We start from the raw sequence: 21,670 nt of genomic DNA, 5'->3' as shown, positions 1-21,670 counted from the left end.
TTGTTTGCTATTGTCATTATAATTTTAGTGATTTTGATACTTTTTGAATGTGCATTACCTGTTGTACTATTGTTTTTTATAAATACTGTTACTTTGTGAAAATCATTTGCTTGCACTCACAGTGTATCATGACCAAGTTTGAAAAGGAAATTGAATCTCATTTTTTGGTGAGAAACCCTTGAATTCTTCCTTTCCTTAGCTGACACAGTATGTCAATGATTGTGAGCTGTATATTTTTTATTTTAAAACTTTTTTTATTATTGTTTTTCCTTGCATGTGCCATATAGTATCTGAATTTTATTTTTTCTCTACTTTTTGTATTTGAAGCACATATCAACAGTATTGAGATTTTTCTTTTTTTTTTATTTTGCAGTAATATAAGTTTAAAATACATTTGCATATTAATGCATGCCCCAAAAGCTTTAAACTATAAAAATGATACCATTGATTGCTTAAGAAATATGGGACATTGCGTATATCTGATTCTAGGACAAGAGAATACAAAAAGAGCCATTTCACAGTGCCAAAGAAGCACAAAGCTAAATTGCATAGTGCCAATCGAGCACAAGGCCAAAGAGACCAACCAATCCCAATAGGATTGATGAAGTTTTGAGCCACAAAAAGAGGACTTGAACTTGTTTGGGGTTTGAGGTTCTGGATGTTTTGACATATGTCAAAGGCAGGTCTTCCTTGTCTCACATTCTACCAAGTATCTCAAATTTGGCTCCTACCTGGCTCCTATAATCTAGTCCCTAGTCTGTCTTTTATAATGTGGCAAACTTTTTATACTCCTGGCTACTGATTGGGTAAGTGCATGATTACATAAATCACTTTAATTGGACCCTGATTCAAGGACCTGCTATAGGTTTATTTTTCCTTAACTTAAAATTTTTACACATAAGACTTAAATACTTTATATTTAATCCAGAAGTTATTTTTTCTCTTTTATTTGGATTTTTTTGATGTTTTTGATTTATCTTGCCAAATGATTCATATACCTCATAACTCAGCCACGCATTCCTAAGTGATCCCTGTGTTTTTCAATACCCTCTTCGGGGGGAATATATTATTATTATTATTATAATCATTATTATTATTCTAAACTGCAAATTCTTATTGAGAGTAATTTTAGGTTAAGAAACATGCTATCTCTCTGAATCCAGAAAGTGAACTGTTTGGAGAAGGCATCATGAAGATGCCTCCACAGACCATACACTGTATCAGAAGATCCAGAGTGAACTTTGGGATGTGGTGGTTTGAACTGTGTAGGTTTGAATGCATTTATTTTTGTATGTATACTTATATGCCAAAGGGGACTGCCCCCTAATTGACTTTTGTCAATGCTCCTAGAAATCATTGGATTTGTTCTTTTCCCTTTTATCCCCAATTTATTGTGATTTCAATGTTGGTTATGTTTACAAGATCCATTGGAGAGATCAGTCTTCCACTGGATCCCAAGGAGGGGAATGTATAATTGGAAATCTGTTACCCTAAAAAAAGAACTACAGTTCCTGGGAGCCCATTGACTTCCTGTCATTACACACTTCCTGTAGACAGGGAATATTAGGCAGGGACACTGAGGGTCCTGCCCTCTTTTTGGCCCTGTCAGGGAGCATGGCAGTGGTGAGTAGGGATTTTGATATGGGTCTTTATTTTGCATCCTCTTTATTCCTTATTTCTAACAATCATTAATAAATCTCCTAAAATATAATATTTTATTATTTGAGATTAATTTTAAATTTTATACCCATTTGGGTTGCTCTTTTCATTTTGGATCAGACTTTCTCTTTTACAATTCATCTTCATCTCATTTATTGTCTTTATATAAAATAGCTTAAAACCACATATGTGTAATTATTTTCATGATGATCTTCTTGAAATTGTTTATCTTGAGTACTGCAATCTGAAATGATCAAATGATTTACGAAATTGTATTTCTTGTTAGATCCATATTAAACTTGTTTTAATATATTGTATGTATTTGATATAGTAATTGTTTTATTTGCTTCTATAAAAAGTACCTATTAGCCATCCTTACATTTAGCAGTAATTTTCTTTTCTGGCTTAATTTAAAGCAAGAACATAATGTTATTAATTTCCCCTAAGAATATGTCTGTTCTCATATTTGGAGTACAATAGGCCATATATATATTCTAAAAATTTTATGATTCTTAGTTTCCTCTGTTTCCTCACCTGCTATTCTGCCATTACTCTGGGGCAGTGGATATAGTATGGGACCTGGAGTCAGCAAACTTGAAAACAAATCTAGCCTCAAATACTTACTAAAGGTGTGTCCCTGGGTAAGCCAATTAAACTTCTGTCTTCCTCAGATTTCCCTGTTTTAAAATGAGAATAATAATAACATCTACAGAGTAGTTGTGAAGGTCAAGAATGATAATAACAAGTTGAAGACAAATAAAAATGTTGCTATTCAATTCGGAATGTTTATTACTTATGGGAATATAAGTCTGAATCTTTTATATAGCAAAAATATCCTTATATGAATTAAAAAATCATCCCTTTTCTTAATTGGTTCAATGGTTCTATATGGTATTAAATGCAAGATACAGTATTGGGTGTTTTGTGTGACATACATTGAGTTTTATTTTAATGGAGAGTATTTATATCCAGTATTTGATGTGATTATTGACAATACAGATAAAAACCCTAAAACCTAGTCAAATTGTAAGAATTTTCATTTTGTCTATGTAATGGTTAACTTGGAGCCCAACTCTTGAAGACTTAATTTTTTTTAACCCTTCCCTTCCTATTTTAGAATCAATATCTGTTCTAAGGCAGAAGAATGGTAAGAATGAGACAGTAGTGGGGGGTTAAGTGATTTGCCCAGGGTCCCACAACTAGGAAGTGTTTGAGGTCAAATTTGAATCTAAGACCTCCCATTTCAAGATCTGAGGCTCTCTATATGTACAGAGATACCTAGCTGCCCCCTTCTTAGCCTCTTAATTTTAACTGACCTTGAACTTGACTATATTCCTAGTCTCTCTCTCACCATTAGCTCTCTAGTTTACAAAAATTATTGAATTATTTCAGTGTACATTTCAAATTCACAACTTAGTAACAGCCACTGAAGACTACCATGGCCTAGTTCCAATTTTCTCCAACATACATTGTGGTACTAAGATTCTTAGCCCCACTCCTATAAATCTACTGTCTCTCCTGGTGCTTCACATTCAGTTAGTTTGTGTTTGAAAAATAAAGACAGAAATAAAGGAAAAGAAAGAAGCCATTTTTTTCAGAGGTTAGAATATAGAAATAGATTTATTAGTTGAAAAAATTATAATTTAATTAAAAAATTTAAATGATTGAAAGTTTTTCTCATTAAAGGTCTAATTTCTCCTTGTGTAGAATGTTCTGTATAAAACATTTAGTCCTTTATTTACTTGAGGTTCTGTTCAGAATTATGAACTTTTAAGTCATATATGTGTGTGTGTGTGTGTGTGTGTGTGTGTGTGTGTGTGTGTGTGTGTGTGTGTATACTGCCAAAACTGTTAATGCTTAAAACGGTAAATGCCAAACCGTAAAGGTTTTGGCCAAACTGTCAAGGATAATTTTAGTGTTTTGACTTAAAATCTAAAATAAGTGGTTGCCATGGGAAATTTTCAAATATGAAAATACTCAAGTCAGCTGGGATTTATGGAGATTTTAATTAATATAAATTAAGGGAAGGAGAGAGAGAGAGAGAGAGAGAGAGAGAGAGAGAGAGAGAGAGAGAGAGAGAGAGAGAGAGAGAGAGAGAGAAAGAGGAGAGAGAGAGAGAGAGAGAGAGAGAGAGAGAGAGAGAAAGAGGAGAGAGAGAGAGAGAGAGAGAGAGAGAGAGAGAGAGAAAGAGGAGAGAGAGAGAGAGAGAGAGAGAGAGAGAGAGAGAGAGAAAGAAAGAGGAGAGAGAGAGAGAGAGAGAGAGAGAGAAAGAGGAGAGAGAGAGAGAGAGAGAGAGAGAGAGAGAGAGAGAGAGAGAGAGAGAGAGAGAGAGAGAGAGAGAGAGAGAGAGAGAGAGAGAGATAGCCAAGTAGTAGAAAAGGGTCTGGGCCAAAATGGCCTAAGCCTGAGCCTAAGGGAGAGTGAGTCAGTCTTTATCACTCACCACAAGATCGTCTCCAAGCTGGGTTCTTTCACTCCGAAATCCAACTAACTCCAACTCCAACTAACTCCGAACTCCAATTCTGAACTCCTACTCCGAACTCCAACCAAATTCAATTGCCCGAACTGACTTCTCCTTTTAAAGAAATTTTCTCTTATGCCATATTCCCTACATCTACCAATCACAGTAGATGCTTTTTCCCAGGACTGCCCATTCTTAGTTCTCATCTTCTTTTGTTCTCACCTTCTCTGTTTAGATAAAATCCTCTGAGTACTTCACACCTCTTTTGTTAATCTTGCCTTTTGTAAGTTGCTTGACCTTTTATTGATTAATTTAACCTGTATAGGTACTTAGCACCCTTTTGTATTAGATCTAAGACCTAGCTTAAGGTTCTAAGTTTACTATAAGTCTGAGTTAGGGACTTTTCATTGTTCAATCAGGAGTTTGCAACTTTATCTTCCCTTAAGGCACTGTCTGAGTAGGGTGGAGTAATTTTAAAAGTTCTCAATACATTCCTGATCAAGTATTTCCATTGTTAAAAATGGGGAATAGCTAGACAAAATATTCTAAGGTACAGTCTGAGTAGTTTTTAAGATTCTCTCTATATATAATTTTATAAAACCCTTACCTTCCATCTTGGAATCAATTCTGTGTATTGGTTCCAAGGCAGAAGAGTGGTAAGGACTAGACAATGGGGGTTAAGTGACTTGCCCAGGGTCACACAGCAAGAAAGTGGCTGAGGCCAGATTTGAACCTAGGATCTCCCATATCTAGGCCTAGCTCTCAATCCACTGAACCACCCACCTGCCCCCAAAATATATATTTTCAAAGAATACTTCAAGACAAAACACTTCATTACAGTTGAAATATCAGTACTAAAGTACGTAATTGGGCAAAAGTTTAATATGGCAAACTTAAAAGTATTTGGTTCTCATAAAATGAAACATTTAAAAAGCTGAATAAATGTGTACTACCTTCAAAAACCAGTACATTTCCTTGAATATTATGTTAGTACAGATGTTTGCTAGGGCTGCAATTGTTAATTAAGAGAAGATGAATAAAAGATACAGACCTAAATGGATACTTAACAATAAAATTCTAAATAATTAGTGGGTCTATGATCAAATTATAGCAACATTTATATGAATAAAACAATGAAACAACATTCCCAAATTTCTGAGATGCAACTAAAAATCACCAGCAATTTAATTATCAATATAATGTGACTAAAATATCCATACCCTTTAACCCAAATATTCCGTTAATAGGCTTATATACCAAAGAGGAAATTGATAAGAAAACCTCCATATGTAACAAAATATTTATAGCAGTATTTTTTGTGATAGCAAAGAATTGGAAACAAAGTGGATATTGATTGGAGAATGGTCAAAATAAATTGTCATACATGAATATAATGGAATATTAATTTAAGAGGTGATTATTTCATCTCAGTTTTGAATATTGAAAAGCAGAGATACGTAAACTGAAGCAGAATGAAGTAAGCAAATTCAAGATAACTATATACAGTGAACACAAAAATGTGAATTGAAAGAATAGTGATGAAATAAAATTAAAAGTAATAGTTGCAAAATTATAAAAATAACTAGCATAGTTTGAAAGAGGAAATATAATATTCCCACTCCAATCCACTTATATCCACAAGTGTATATTACACATATTTTAGACCTTTTCAGTATTTTCATCAGTTTTGCTCATTTTTTTCTTTTCCTTTTTCCTTTTTTTCTTTGTTAAGTCCCTGCTATGTGTCAAGCACTGTTAGATGTAGAAAGTCCCTTAAATCTTTGATCACTGTTTAAAAGCTTGTGTCTTTATGAAGATGTGTGATTACTCTCTAATAGAATGCTACTTATAATTGAATTTTAATTCTGGGATTACGTAGAGCATTGGTGTCAAACTGAGAGAAAAACAGATCCCTGCAGATAGTATATTGACTTAGAAAATCACAAATTCACAGTATGCTGAATTATATTTTTATTTATTTTGTTAAAATTTTGACATTATGTTTTAATCTGTTTAGGACTGAGTATGACATGTCTGCTTTTAAACTAGGACTCAGTGGTGATGTTGCTTTTATTTAGAATCTGAGAGTGGTGAATCTTAAATGTTATAGAAGAATTGAGTAGGGTCTAGAACGTTTATTATATAAGAAAGCTTTGTTTAAATAAGTATTTTTTTCAACCCAAATTTGCATGACTCAATAATGTTAAAATTGCCTTTTTTCCAGACAAATACTTTTTGTTAGCCCTTTGATTTTCTCTTTATCCAAATATATTTTATTTTTATTAGTTTAGTTTGCAAATACTTTTTAACAATGTTCATTATTTTTTAAAGATGCAGTTTTAGAAATTTAGATGTAATAGAACGTATAGATTTGGGGACAATAGCAAGTATTATTGTATAGAAACTGAAATTTGACTTTATTAATCTTCAGTTTTTACTACCTTTTAAAATCTGGAACTGAGGCTTAATTGGTATTACAACTACATTGTAATTATACTAATAAACAGCTTTGTCCATGACCTTGGAATTTATAGTACAGTAAGAGATTCATTGACTTAAGCTTTGGAAGAAAAATAGGATTATTGCATAAGTATAATGCGTAGTTGTTAAATACATCTCAACTTGCATATCACTTATTACAGTCAGTTTTAAGCAGCTTTGGATTCTCATTCAAAAAATGCAGGGCAACTTCTTGTTAAGTCCAGATTCCTGAGAGATTTTTGTTGTATTATTGAATCAACTACAAAGTGACCATATTACCTTGAGATGTGTAAAAGGAATCAATAGACCTATATAAAGCTATGTGTTTTATGTTCTAAACCACATTTTTTCCAAGCAGCCTAAATAGTAATACTTATGATTTCCTTGTTTATACTTTTTTCATTGTAATCTTCAAGTCCCTTGTAGTTGGAGAGTATTTTTGGGCTTATTTTTATAAGGAAACATTACTTAGAGGAATTGTCCTTAGAGTGCATTTACTTTTCACCTTCATCAACTTTTCCCATGATCTTTCTTTCCTATGCTTATGTTTGAACTGATAAAGATTTAAGATGCTTCAAGTGATGTTATTTTAAAATTGTAGAAGCTGAATTAATCTTTTATTATCCACAACAGAAAAAAAATCTGCAATAATTTAACGTAATTTTGAAGATAAGTAACACTTTTAAAAAAGCTAGCTCTGTTTTAGAAAATGAAATAATTTTTCTTTTCTTTATAACATCATAAGTACTAAGAAATCTTTGAAGAATAAAATGAACTCAAGGAATTTTATTCCTACATGATTCTTTAAATGAAACATGCTTTTAAAAGTGGTTAAATGAAAACATAGAATACTAATTTATTTCCATAAGTTCTTAGTTGCTACAATGACTTTTCTTGTTTACCTTCCTTTAATGTACTTCACATATGGCCTAGAAATAATATAAAAATTAAAACCTCTCTTTGCTATCTGTGTGTAACTGTTTCATAATTTTCTGCACATACTCATGTAATAGTTTGTCTTCAGCCATAATCTTCAAAAGGTAAGGGGCAGCGCTTAAATTTCAAGGGAGTGATTTATACAAATAAGTGTTTAAGATGAATTTATTTTTAAACATATGCATTATGTTTTTATTTATTTTATTGAATACATCCTGATTACATGTTTAAATATTTTTATTCATTTTTTCAGATTATATGTCAATACAGTTTTTAATAATAGTTTTCTGACATTTTGCAATCCATGTTCTCCCTCTCTCTCTCCCTCCCTCCCAACCCTCCCTTCTCCCCAAGAAATCAGGTAATATAATATGGGTTGTACGTATATTATCATAAGACATGTTTCCATGCTTGTCATGTTGTGAACAAGACACATATTGTTTACACTAAAGAAAAATTCATAGAGGAAATAAAGTCATTAATGATATGCTTTAACCTGCATTTGAGCATCATCACTTACTTCTTTGGTGGTGGATAATGTCTATTGTCCTAAGTCCCTTGTTCTGGATCCCTGCTTGTTGATAGTAGTTAAGTCATTCACAGTTGATCATCATACACTATTGCTTTTACTGTATATTATAAATATATTGCTAATGATGACAATGAAATTAGCCTGGGCGTTTAGAAAACCAATTCATTTGTAATCACTAAGAAAGTGCTACTTCACTTAACCCCTTAAACATCCTGGATATAATAATAATTCATATTAATTTCCAAATCTATATAGTTCAATGAATATGAAAATACTTGATCATCTAATCTCTAGTGGGTCCATCTCTGACTTCTATATCATTAGCAAATAGTATATTATTGTTCAAAAGGTTGACCAAAATTAATTTATAACTTTGCCAAAAATTAAGGATACATTGTGTGCTACTTTTTATTCATCTGTGAGTCAATGATTGTTTTCCTTAGATACTTATTAGTGTAATTGTAGTCACTAATTCTAGTTAATACTTATGGAATGTTACATCCACGGTGAAATGAAGAGAGAAACACTTTAGAGGCAATTAGATAAGCATATATTCCTGTCTTCTACCTGATTATGTGATGTGATGAAAACTTTTCACACATAATTTCTAAGTCTTAATTATCACACACTTTTTATTTTCAACTCTAGTGCTGTTTCATTATATTTAGTTACTTTTAAATGTCCAATTCAAAAACCAACAGCATTAGTCCTTAAGGAATCACTCTTTCTGATCACATGTCCAGAGGGAAGGGAGTTACCCAATACGTTTGCCTTTGTAGTGCTTTGATCTTGTTTTGGAATGTGGCCATGGCCTTTGTACTATTTTACACTTAAAACAAAGTATAGGATAGTATTAACCTCCATAAAAGTGAAAGGACTGAAATCCTACAGCGCGAAGCATATTTGTCAGTTTTGTCTTTTAATATTAAGTGCACGGCCAAATGCTAGCTATTTGATAGATATATGCTTTATATAGGGTTCCTTATTAACAGGTCCACAAAAACTGCCTTTGGAGATAAAACAGGCACATTTTTCAGTGATTTTATTCTGTTTCAGAAGTAGAGTGAGAACATTGAACTTATCTCAAGACCAGCAACAAGCGTCTGATCTAAATCAAGGGCAGCCATTTTGAAGGTTAGGAAATCTTTTGGATGTAAAACCTATTGATAAAAAAGGATCAATATCCTGTCATCTCAGCAATTCTAGAGAAGCAGAAAACTTGTCTTTAGAGTACATAATTGATTGAACTCAACAGATATTTATTATGATGGATATTTTAGGAATTAAAAATTACTAGTATTTCTTTTAATGTGTATGCTCAGAAATGTGTTTTCTTATATATAGGGATGGGAAAATTAAAAAAATAAAACAAATATACTATTTATATTTGTATACTATTCGTACATTATATAGTAAGTGATTTTATAATAGCTAATTCCCTGGCATCATTTTGTATTAAGATAATCAGGGCATTATAGCAAATAGAAAACCGGCCTTGAGGTCTAGAAAACCTGAATTCAGATCTTGACTCCAATACATACTAGCCATGTGACCCTACACTCATCATTTTAACTTTTCAATATCAAAAGCAATTCTCTTAGATCAGCGGTTCTCAATCTGTGGGTTTGTAGCAATGAGAATACATAATGCATATCAGGTATTTACATTCCAAATCATAACTGTAGCAAAATTACAGTTTTGAAGTAGCCACAATAATTTTTTTGATTTGGGGTCACCGCAACATGAGGAACTGTATTGTGGGGTCATGGCATTAGAAAGGTTGAGAACCACTGTCTTAGACTACAAATTACCACCTATGAGGCAGTTAGCATATTGGGAATTTTTCACATTGACGAAATCAGAGGTTTAAATAAAGAAAAATAAAAGTTTAAAATGCCAAATATACATCTCACCCATTTGAATCCTTATTAGGGCAATTTTTTACTCAGGTATATCACAACAATTGTATAATCATAGCTATTCTTATGAAAATAATGATTTATTTGTATTAAAAATGTCATGTGTATGCACACAATTATTACCCTCTATAGATGTTTTAGGATGCAGAATTTTTGAGATTAAAGTTCTTGATTGCTTTATGCTGTTCTCATATTCAAATATTTTTTCTGGTATTTAATAATTAGAATGTCTTCTTATGGCACTAAGTGTTAAATTTAGATATAAATTGGTTTCCTTAATTCCTATATATTTGCCTTTATAGTTCTGTACCTTAAAAAATTTGGATATTATTATAATATACAAATTTGCTTCATTTTTACAGTCATGTAGAGCTGAGTGCCTCCTGTTGGTCATGCTTTCCACCTTTGGTGGCACCTCCTCTCTCCTCTTGACTCACCATGATGAAGGAGTCTGAATATTCTTTGTTTTTCATTGCAACCTCCAGACTCATCTTCTACTACTATCACTCAGTAACCTCCTACTGTGAGGTTTATATTATATTATATTCATTATTTATTCATATATTCATATATTCATCAATAATATCATATATTATATTATATTCAAATTTATCACTCAGTGTAGATCCTTCTGTATTTTACATACTGATCTCTTGCTCCCTCTATTGCATTGTATTTCCAAATACATTGTATTTCTTTCTTCAATGAGTTTAGTCCCGGCTTTTGCCTTTCTTCCCCAACTCCTGCTTTTATTCTAGAGGTCTAGAAAAAAACTCATAACTTCTCAATACCTCAACCTTTTCAGTTACCATGACTTAGTTCTCTGTTCCACTTTAGCTATACATTGATATCTTCTCATAACCTACAAATATTCTATTTGCTACTTTAATGAACTCCAATATTCCTTTTTTCATTATAAGCTTTTTATCATGCAATAAATCAACTTTGTGTCGTTAAGCAATTTCTAATATTATTATTCATTTCTTTGCTGTGATTTCTCTTTCATATTTAATGCTAATTTTTAAATTTCCTTTTCCTAATAAAATTAGCAAATTATTCATTTTAAAGCTAATTTTATTTATTAATTCAGTCATTTTTCTAGTGATTCTTGGTAGTGAAATCTAATGGCCTTTTCTCTAACTTCCTTTTTCTTGGCCTCTCTGGTTTGACACTGTTGATCATATGCTTTTCCTGAATAGTCTCTTCACTCTAGGTTTTTGTGAGGTTTCTCTCTCCTAGTTTGTTCTCTTACATGTCTGACTTTTTTCTCTATTTTGCTGGATTTTTATTCAACTCATGATAATTGATAATGGATATCATGGACCCTCTCATCCCTCTACACTATTTTTTTAGTGAATTTGTGAGTTCCCATGGGTTTTGTTATCATCTCTATGAACATGATTTAAATGTCTATATATCCAGCCCTAACCTTTTTTGGGGGTTCTAGTCTCAATTTTTCAACTGCTTTTTGGACATCTTGAATTGATTGTCCTGGAGACATTTCAAATTCAATATGTCCAAAAGAAAATAAATTATCTTTTCTCCCAACTATTTCACCTCCTTCACTTCTTTCATTCTCCCAGTCACCCAGACTTGCAACTGCAGTTTCATTTGGCTCTTCTCGTGTGTTCACTCGACATACCCAATATTTTGCCAAGCTTTATCATTTCTGCCTTCATGATTTCTCTCATTTATGTCTCCTTTGTTTTAGTTACACTCCCACCACCCTTTTTGCCTCATGTCTAGATTATTGTAATAACTTTCTGATTGGTCACCTTGCCTAAAGTTTTTCCTTTCTTTAATCTGTCTTTCTACTAGGTCTGACCATATTTCTTTTCATTGGGTACAATCTCTATCCCTACCCACACTCCCAATTTATTAAACTCCAGTGACTTTCCTTTATTTCAGGATCAAATATATAATCCTTTGGTATTTTTAACTCATCAAAACCTAATTTCCTTCCTATCTTTCCAGTATCTTCACTTTACATATTCTACAATGTTCTTCCTGCTGTTCCACACACCAAACACTTAATTAATTGACCTTTTGCTTTCTCCAATTTCCTTTCATTCTTTTGATTTTGTTTTGTTTCTTGATTTCTCATGAAATCATTTGTTTGTAGTTGCTCAATTCTAATTTTTAAGGCATGATTTTCTTCCATCAGATATTGGGTCTCCTTTTTCTTCCATTTCAATTCCCCACTTTTCCTTTGACTCTCTTAATTGATTTTTGAAGTATTTTTGAGCTCTTCCAGAATCTGTGTCCAATCTATATTTTTCTTTTGCACTTTCCATGTGTTTGTTTTGCTTTCACTCACCCCTTCTGTGTCTGTACCTTGATCTTTGTCTTCATAAATTTCTTTATAGCTAAGTGCTTTCCTTCCTTCCTTCCTTCCTTCCTTCCTTCCTTCCTTCCTTCCTTCCTTCCTTCCTTCCTTCCTTCCTTCCTTCCTTCCTTCCTTCCTTCCTTCCTTCCTTCCTTCCTTCCTTCCTTCCTTCCTTCCTTCCTTCCTTCCTTCCTTCCTTCCTTCCTTCCTTCCTTCCTTCCTTCCTTTTTGCTTGCTTACTCATTTTCCCTACATTTTTATAGGAATGCTCTGTTTTCTGGGAGGTTAGGGTACCCTCTTAAACTTTAGCCATTCCTTGATGCCACTAATCTCACTCTAAACTTGAGCAGGTCAGGGGCTGCTCAAATTTGAGCCCCAGGCACAAGTGTTTTTGTCTCACTATGTACTTGATTCAGTCAGGCACATAGTTGATTGCCCTGTCCTGGAGCTCTGCCCTGAGCCTCTGGGAAAAAGATCCAGACCCCTCTCAGGTCAGTCAACTACCCCAAACTGGGATCTAGGTCCTCACCATAGGCCCCAACTGAGACTTCTGGCTTCTCTCTGGACCCACTTAAGCACAGATTGCCCTGGGCTGGGATTCTGGGCTTCACCACAGGTTTGAAAACTCAAAGGGTGTGGGTTGGCTTGGACCTCTATTTGCCCAGGCAGGGTCTCAGGGCCTGAATGTTGGCTTTGGCTCAGGTTCAGAACCTGACACAGCAGATATGGGGTGGGAGGTGTGTGGCTTGTTCTTCACTCCTTGCTATAGTCTTGCTAAATGTGCTCCCCTCTCAACCCAGTGTCCCAGACCCCAGTGTCCCAGTCTCTGCCTACCTTTTAAGTCTTTCTTTTAAGTTGCTACTTTCTGTCTCCTTGTTGTTTCTTTCACTCCTGTATTCATTTTGTGGCATTATTTTAATATTGGTTGGAGGGAGTTCTCTTGGTGACTTTGAGTTTCTCTGCTCTACTCTGTCATCTTGCCTCTGTCCCTGGAAGTCCCCTCCAGTTTCCACTAGGATTAATGTGGTATTCTTCAACAAATATGTTCTTTCTCAACTCTCAAGGACAATCCTATCCCTCCGAGATTTACATTATATATGCATAATTTTTTACATGTTATTAGAGCAAGAATTGTGTTTTTGTATTACGGTGTTTAGTTCTATGGATTGTGCATAGTAATAAGCACAGTTAAAGCAATAAAATTAAAAGTAAAGGTTATGAAATTATAATGGCAATGATTGGTTTTGAAGGAGAGATATGAGGAACTTTTTAAAACTTTATTTTAAAAGATATGATGAACATATTTTTAAAAACAAAAATCGAAGTACACTTCTCTTTCAAATTCACATAAAAAGTACATTTGCCAAACTGGCAGAGATACAAAAAATAGAGATAATCAGATTAGATTAAGAGCTATTGTTAAATTGAAGGTCTTTATTGCCATACTAATACATTGTTGGTGAATGTGTGAATTTGTGCAACCACTGAGGAAAGCCATCTGGAATTATGCAACCTATGATACTCCACTCTTGGTGATATATCAAGAAGGTCAGTGATTAACAGAAGTTCCTCATATGGAAACAATTTTTATAGCAAAGATCTAAAAATAAAATACATGGCCCATCAGTTGGGAAATATTTAAGCAAATTTTGTTATGTTACTTTATTGAACTTTATTCTGCTCTAAGGAGCAATGAACATGATAAATACAAAGAAGTAGGAAAAGAGTTGATATGAAGTGATGTAAAGTGAAGTAAACAGATCCTGGAAAACTGTATGTACAGTGACATCAACAGTACAACAAAATTGAAACTGAATACTGAGAAATTTTATAATGAAAATGTTGACCACAAAGAGATATGAGACAATGCCTCCTCTTGTTGCCTTCTCTACAGATATGGGTGGGGGGAGCAATGGGTATGGAATACTTATTTGACTTTAGATTTTTTTGATATGTTTTTAATTTTTGTGAACTTTTTCTTTTCTTCATAGTTTATTATAAGGAATGACTTACTAGGAGTTGTTGGATGGAAGAATACAGTGGGGAAAATATTGGTAATATAAAATTTTAAGATATCCATAAAACTTTCTAATGCTAATTTCAAAATTCAGTTCAATAAATCTAATTCCCTAATTACTTATTTATTATCTACCAATTCTAAATCATGATTATAGGCACTGGGGGCAGCTAGGTGGCTCAGTGGATTGAAAGCCAGGAATAGAGATGGGTGGTTCTAGGTTCAAATCTGGCCTCAGATACTTCCTAGCTATGTGACCTGGGAAAGTCACTTAACCCCCATTGCCTAGCCCTTACCACTCCTCTGCCTTGGAACCAATACACAGTATTGATTCTAAGACAGAAGGTAAGGATTTAACATGAAAAAAAAATGATTATGGGCACTGCAGATGTTTTAGCACTTCAGCTGTTTAGTTATCTTATTAGAGTGAGAACGTTCTTTCTCCTGATGCTTTTTCCAGCCCAGAAGTGCCTGATTATCTTATGTGATCCCCGTTCATACCTTTCCTTAAATCTTTAATATAGTATCTACCCAATATTCCAGAAACCTTCTTGTAGATCTGTGCATGAAAATGTGAAATAAGCTACAGTCTTTGCCCTCACTGGTGTTTATAAAAGTTTGAAATTACAAATTCCCCAGACATTGTAAAATACCCTCTTTTCAGAGATGCCCCTCTCTCTTGGTTCTCATTCATCTTTAACTGCTCCTTCTTCTCCTTGCCTGGATATTTGTCCTTTTCCTAGGTTTTTAAGATATATAGTCCCAATTTTTTTCCTTTGACTCTCCTTCCTCTCTCTGTCTCTTTTTCTGTTTTCTTCCAATTTTAAATGTAAAAAAATATTGTTATGTATGTATTAAAAGAACATTTAGTAATGTTTTGCAAATTATGATGTAAATTGCAAATGTCCATATTCCTTTTTAACTACATACCATACTTAGTTCTTTTGTCTTATAGTTTCCTTTAATTCTTAATTAAGCATCCTTTGGACAGAAGATGAATATTTGGAGTCTGTCTTTCCGGCAAGTTTTCCTTTTGTGAGATACATAATGATTTCTCAAGCCCCTCTCTCTACTCTTTTGTTTTTAGGGTTTCATTAGCGATTAACTTAACAAATAACTAAGAAACTCTTTGCCAGAACTTCCAATTGTCAAGAAGCCTAAATTGTCCAACAAATTGGGAAAAAATCTTCATAGAAACCTCTGACAAAGGTTTAATTACTCATATTTATAAAGAGCTAAATCAATTGTACAAAAAATCAAGCCATTCTCCAATTGATAAATGGGCAAGGGACATGGATAGGCAGTTCTCAGATAAAGAAATCAAAACTATTAACAAGCACATGAAGAAGTGTTCTAAATCTCTTATAATCAGAGAGATGCAAATCAAAACAACTCTGAGGTATCACCTCACACCTAGCAGATTGGCTAACATAACAGCAAAGGAAAGTAATGAATGCTGGAGGGGATGTGGCAAAGTAGGGACATTAATTCATTGCTGGTGGAGCTGTGAACTGATCCAACCATTCTAGAGGGCAATTTGGAACTATGCCCAAAGGGCAACAAAAGAATATCTACCCTTTGACCCAGCCATAGCACTGCTGGGTCTGTACCCCAAAGAGATAATGGACACAAAGACTTGTACAAGAATATTCATAGCTGCGCTCTTTGTGGTGGCCAAAAATTGGAAAACGAGGGGATGCCCATCAATTGGGGAATGGCTGAACAAACTGTGGTATATGTTGGTGATGGAATACTATTGTGCTAAAAGGAATAATAAAGTGGAGGAGTTCCATGGAGACTGGAACAACCTCCAGGAAGTGATGCAGAGCGAGAGGAGCAGAACCAGGAAAACATTGTACACAGAGACTAATACACTGTGGTATAATCGAACGTAATGGACTTCTCCATAAATGGTGGTGTAATGTCCCTGAACAATTTGCAGGGATCCAGGAGAAAAAAACACTATTCATAAGCAAAGGATAAACTATGGGAGTGGAAACACCGAGGAAAAGCAACTGCCTGAATACAGCGGTTGAGGGGACATGACAGAGGAGAGACTCTAAATGAACACTCTAATGCAAATACTATCAACAAAGCAATGGGTTCAAATCAAGAAAACATCTAATGCCCAGTGGACTTACGCGTCGGCTATGGGGGGTGGGGGGGAGGAAAAGAAAATGATCTATGTCTTTAACGAATAATGCTTGGAAATGATCAAATAAAATATATTTAAAAAAAAAAAGAAGCCTAAATTGTCAGTCAGATTGGACCCTACTGATAATTTTTTTCAGATTTAATTTTCTATGTAACAGTATTGTAAAACATCTTTTAAAAAGTGTACATTTCTCCACAGAAACAATGATTAAATTAAATTATTATATGCTTTACCATCATTGGTTATCTTTATTAATAGATAAAATCTTACTAATTTCTTGGCAGAATACAACCAACGATGCAAATAGGAGCTGTTTATTTCATTGTGGTCCATATGAGAACACAATAGCATAACGTTTTTCTTTAAGAACTTAGGTGGTAGTTATAGTTTAAGCATGCCAGCAAATTTATTATGCATTTGTTTTCTAAAGCACCTTTTGACTTCTGAATTCCTTGCCAAATTGTTACTAAAACACAGCTAGAGATACTGTACTACAAAGAGGCATTCTTTTATGCAGCTCATCTGTGTTGAAGATATTTCAATGGAATTCCATCACAATGAGCCCATGCCAGTGGTCTACATCTTTTTTGCAATAACTCCATAATGAGACTACCTTCTGCATTCCAAGTTGAAGAGGTGATGCATGATATTGCTTAGAAAAAAGCACACTTTGCTATTTCAGTTATGAAAAGGGGACAAGTAATATGTTGTAGATTAGCATAAAATATCTCTGAAGCCACTGGAAAATGTTTTCGAACTGTGGTCTGGCACTTACCTATTGGAAAATTTACTACTTTTTTTGTAAAGAAAAAAAAAAGGAATTACTCAGCGTGGATGCATATTTATTTCCAAATGATAGACATGCACATTACAGGTAAAATTTAATTTGAAGATGTTCATTTTACAGAGTTCCATACAAGTGGTATAATGGAAAGGACAGTGGTCTCAGAGGCAGACTGAACACCCATTCTGATTCTATTTTTGTGATAATGAGCAAGCTACTTATTTTTTCATTACTCGGTTTTCTCATCTATAAAATTTGGATAATACTTGCACGACCTAATTTCAAAAACTGTCCTGAGGAAAATCCTTTGTAAATATTAAAGTGTGCCATAAATTTGAGTTGTGATAGTGATCATGCTGGTGACCTTACACACGTGGGAAATCCTGAATCACAGATGCTTAATTTGATGAAAGTAGGTTAGTAAGGAACATTTCAAGGGCAAATTGATAATGGCTATCAAAGATATGGTAACACTTTTTCTCTCTACATTGAGAATTTGATGAATGAATGACTTAGGATAGTTACATGTCAGTGAGGCTTCTTACTAAAGAATTTTATTTAGTATTCATGGAATTACCAGCATGATTGCTAAATATTTAAATTTTGAAAAGAAACCCACCTTAATCATGAGAGGATTTAAAACCATGTCATATGTGGATTGGTTGAAGGAAATGGGAGTGTTGAACTTGGAGCAGTTTGGGTCAATAGTTCTTTTTAAGTATTGGAGTGGGTCCTTATTGTAATATGGTTTTAGTTTGTTTTGCTTGTCCTTAGGACAAATAACTAGATGATTAGGTGTAAGTTAAAGAGAGGCAAATTTTTCAGTTGATGTAAGGATGAAAAGTCTGTCTTCAGAGAGGTGGACTTCCCATTCACTGGAGACTGTTTGGATAACTAGTTGGGAATTTGTAGAGAGTACTGTTTATGGCATTGTCACTTTGACTGTTTTTTCCTTCCAGCAATTCAAAGAGAGATTTAAATGCCACACTAAAAATGGTATACTGATCTGATATCAGTTAACGTTAAAATTAAGTCAGATTTTTTTAACCAGTTTATAGCTTAATTTTTTCCCTATGGAACTATATCTTTGAATTTACAATAGTAGAAAAAATATATTTCTGTAATCAGATGTTCAGTATATGAGCAGTTAGTTGTTTAGGGAACCTTGGGCCTCCATACCACAAAGTTATGGTGAAGTAGGCATATTAAAAAAATTATTAAACCTCTATGATCAAAATAAGGGAAATGAATTTTCTATGTTTATCTTCCAAACTTGTAATAATACAGGATAGATTTTAAAAATCAGACTTCAGTCATAAATTGTTCAAATTATCGAGCTCAGTAATTGTCAGAAATACAGATATTACTGAGACCTTTTCCAGTTCCTTAACAGTTTTTTAAAAGATTTGCCAAGTGACATAGCCTTTAAAAATCCAGGGGCAACTTTTGCATGTATGATTTATTTGTGGGAGATTTTTTAAAAATATTTTTGTATGATTTCCTTTTCAGAAGCTTTTACCATTCTGTTGAACAATTTGAAGAAGTGTTAAACAATTATATTTGAACCATAATTCTACCTAAAATTCCTTTTGCTTGTAATATGGAGACTAAACTAACCAATCATTGAGTGTGCATGTGTGTATACATATATATATTTCCTTTATCATTATGCCCTTTTGATACTTTTCTGCCACATTAATTTACAAATTGAATCTAAACAAAGCTTTGGAAATGGTCTTTGAATTTTAAATGATAATTTTTCTTGCTTTTTAATACGCTTAACTGAAATTGTTTTAAAATAATGTCACACCCAAGAATTAGATAAATTCAGGTAGTGTGACATCATGGGTAAGAAACTGAGAAAAGAATGAAATATAGAATTCCCTAAGTTTATATATATATATATATATATATGCATATATCTATATCTATATAGCTATGCATAACTCAGGCCAAAATGCTACATATTTCATTCTCTTGCATGTTTAAGTTTCTTCTAAGAGGACTTAGAAAACACATCAAAGTTGATTTTATTATGGCAGCATTGTGCTGGTTGCCATCTTCAGGTAGTTTCTGTCTCAGGAGATCTGTAGAACAGCTGATGTAGTTTGCTTTATATGCTGCAAAAACATTACTGTCACATTACTGGTTACATGCTGCGTGTCACAATAAATCTAGCTATTGCTTGCCTATTCTGTACTTTTTTTAGTATATTTTCCAGTTGAGAGGATTTCTGCTCTTTTCTTCAAAATACTCCTCTTGTCTTTTGAGATATGTTAATATCTTGGTTCCCATCATTCTCCCATCTTATCCTCCCTCATTATTTAACCCTTGCCACAACCTTGTATATTACATATCTCAATAATTCTATCTTCATTAAATTTCAAATGATCATGAGTGTATTTTTCTTTTTTCCTTCTATGATTACATTTTAATATGTAGCACTTAAAATTTATTTTACTAAGAAAGACTATCTTCTTTATTATAGACAGAAATTTTTAATTATATTTTCAAAGGAATGTGTGGGAATATATAACAGCATGGTTCCAATGATCAGTAGGCATTATACAGCAAAATCTTGTACTATGCTTGGAATTTTAAAGGCGAATATCCATAGCTCATTTGTACAATCTTATTTGTGTTTCATTACAGGGTCCAGTTTTGTTAATTATCTAACTGCTTCCTATAATGGGTATATATTTGGAAATATTTGTCTGCAATAGGGATAGATATCTCCTTTATGCTTAATATTGATCAAATGTAGTTCTAGATATTTCTTTCTCTTAAGTGCTTTGGAATTATAGCCATTTTAATTATCTTAGCAAAAGTATTGTACAAAGTATAAAGGAACAAGGCAGATTAAAACATAGCCCAATCATCAACTCCACATGCAAAAGTAATTATATGTTTGTGTCTATATTGTAACATTTGTATTATACTTTACAGTTTACAAAACATTCTAATTGTAATTCTGCAAGGTGGATGAATGAAAAAAAACAACAACCCAACCCAATATTAACACCAATGACATAGATGCTAGAATCTAGGTAAATTTTGTCTTGTCCCTTCACATAATCCCAAAAATCTAAAGTTCTTAAAGGACCTAAGAGGGGTCATAAAGTCCAGTCTGAATCCAAACTAGTATTCCCCACTACAAATTTAGCAGCAAGAGGTTATCAGTCCCTGTTTCAGCCTTTGCTAAAAGGCCTCCCCTTATGGAATATATAACTCCATCTTGAGGGAGCCCATTTCACTTTTGGATGTCACTAGCCCTTAGCCAATTTTCCCTTATTTGCATCCTAAATATGGCTTTATACCTTCCATCTTTTGCTCTGAATTCCTTCTCCTCTGGCCTTGCCCAACACCTCTCCTCTTCCAGGATAGCTTTTCAAATACTTTGAAAATTGTTGAGATACAAAATTCTTTGATAGATACAACCAGTGAGAAAACTTGTTTCATTGATCCACTGATTAGCAATATCAAGTGAAGTATATCATGTCTGTACTAACAGTGTTTGCCACTGCCCCATGCAAGAGTCCTCAAATTAATTTTTCTAAAATGACATTGAGGACTGACTGCAGAATACTAAAGGACCTCCTCAATGCCATAGATTCATTATGTGAAAATGAATTAGAAATTCAGCCTTCTTGTCCTTCAGCTTATCATATCTTCAATCTACCTTTATATAGATATTATTAGAATAGATTTTATGTGATGTCTATGAAATGTCAGCTTTTTAGAGAAATTTTCTTTTAAAAAGAGAACTTCACATGTTTCTAAGTGTGGCAGAAAAATAATTGGCATGAGAGTCCAGAGACTTAATACACATATCAATCAATAAACATTTATTGGGGGCTATTATATGCTATGGTTCTATGGCTATGGATGTCACTTAACCATTCATAGTTTCATTTTTTAAAATCTGAAAACCATATATATTTGGCTAGATAATCACAAAAATCACTTCTAGCTCTGAATCTTGTTGTGTTCTTGATTCTTTTTATAATAATGGGATAAATTCAGAATGATACATCTATTAGAATTTCCCAAGAAAATATAAAATATAAAATTCAAAATTTTGTGACTGTATTGCTTGTACCAAACAATTAGTATATTAAAATTCTATATACCTAATTTTTAAAAGAAGGGAAAAGTCAGTAGCAAACTTTTTTGTTTTCTTTTTCATACTCAATTTTTAATGACCTTCAGGTATTTTCCTTAATATATCCCATCATAAGGTAGAATAAGAGAGAAGTAATATTTTTTTATTTGTGCATTTTGACTATTCTAATGATTAGAAAATCAGCTCCTTGTCTATGTATTATTTTTTCCCACATCATTTTGTATTAACTTTTTGTTCCAAATTGAGTGAGCCATTAGCTTCTATTCTGTAGGAATGA

General features: G+C 33.3%; 1 protein-coding gene across 18 annotated transcripts in view; it reads left to right on the top strand.

Annotated features, from left to right (window-relative positions):
- The window catches only part of CCDC171 (coiled-coil domain containing 171), a 543,314-nt gene that overhangs the window by 333,555 nt on the left and 188,089 nt on the right, over window positions 1–21,670 (top strand). For 11 of the 18 annotated variants that reach the window (XM_056805336.1, XM_056805339.1, XM_056805346.1 and 8 more), the window contains one exon: window positions 14,306–14,368. The exons of the other annotated variants lie outside the window; for them this stretch is intronic. In XM_056805336.1, coding sequence (XP_056661314.1) covers window positions 14,306–14,368 — 63 coding nt within the window. The remainder of the gene's footprint in view (window positions 1–14,305; window positions 14,369–21,670) is intronic. 18 annotated transcript variants of the gene reach the window in all.

This window comes from Monodelphis domestica, chromosome 7, assembly GCF_027887165.1.
Source record: "Monodelphis domestica isolate mMonDom1 chromosome 7, mMonDom1.pri, whole genome shotgun sequence".
Lineage (NCBI taxonomy): Eukaryota > Metazoa > Chordata > Mammalia > Didelphimorphia > Didelphidae > Monodelphis > Monodelphis domestica.
This window is presented reverse-complemented; position numbering and strand designations above follow the sequence as displayed.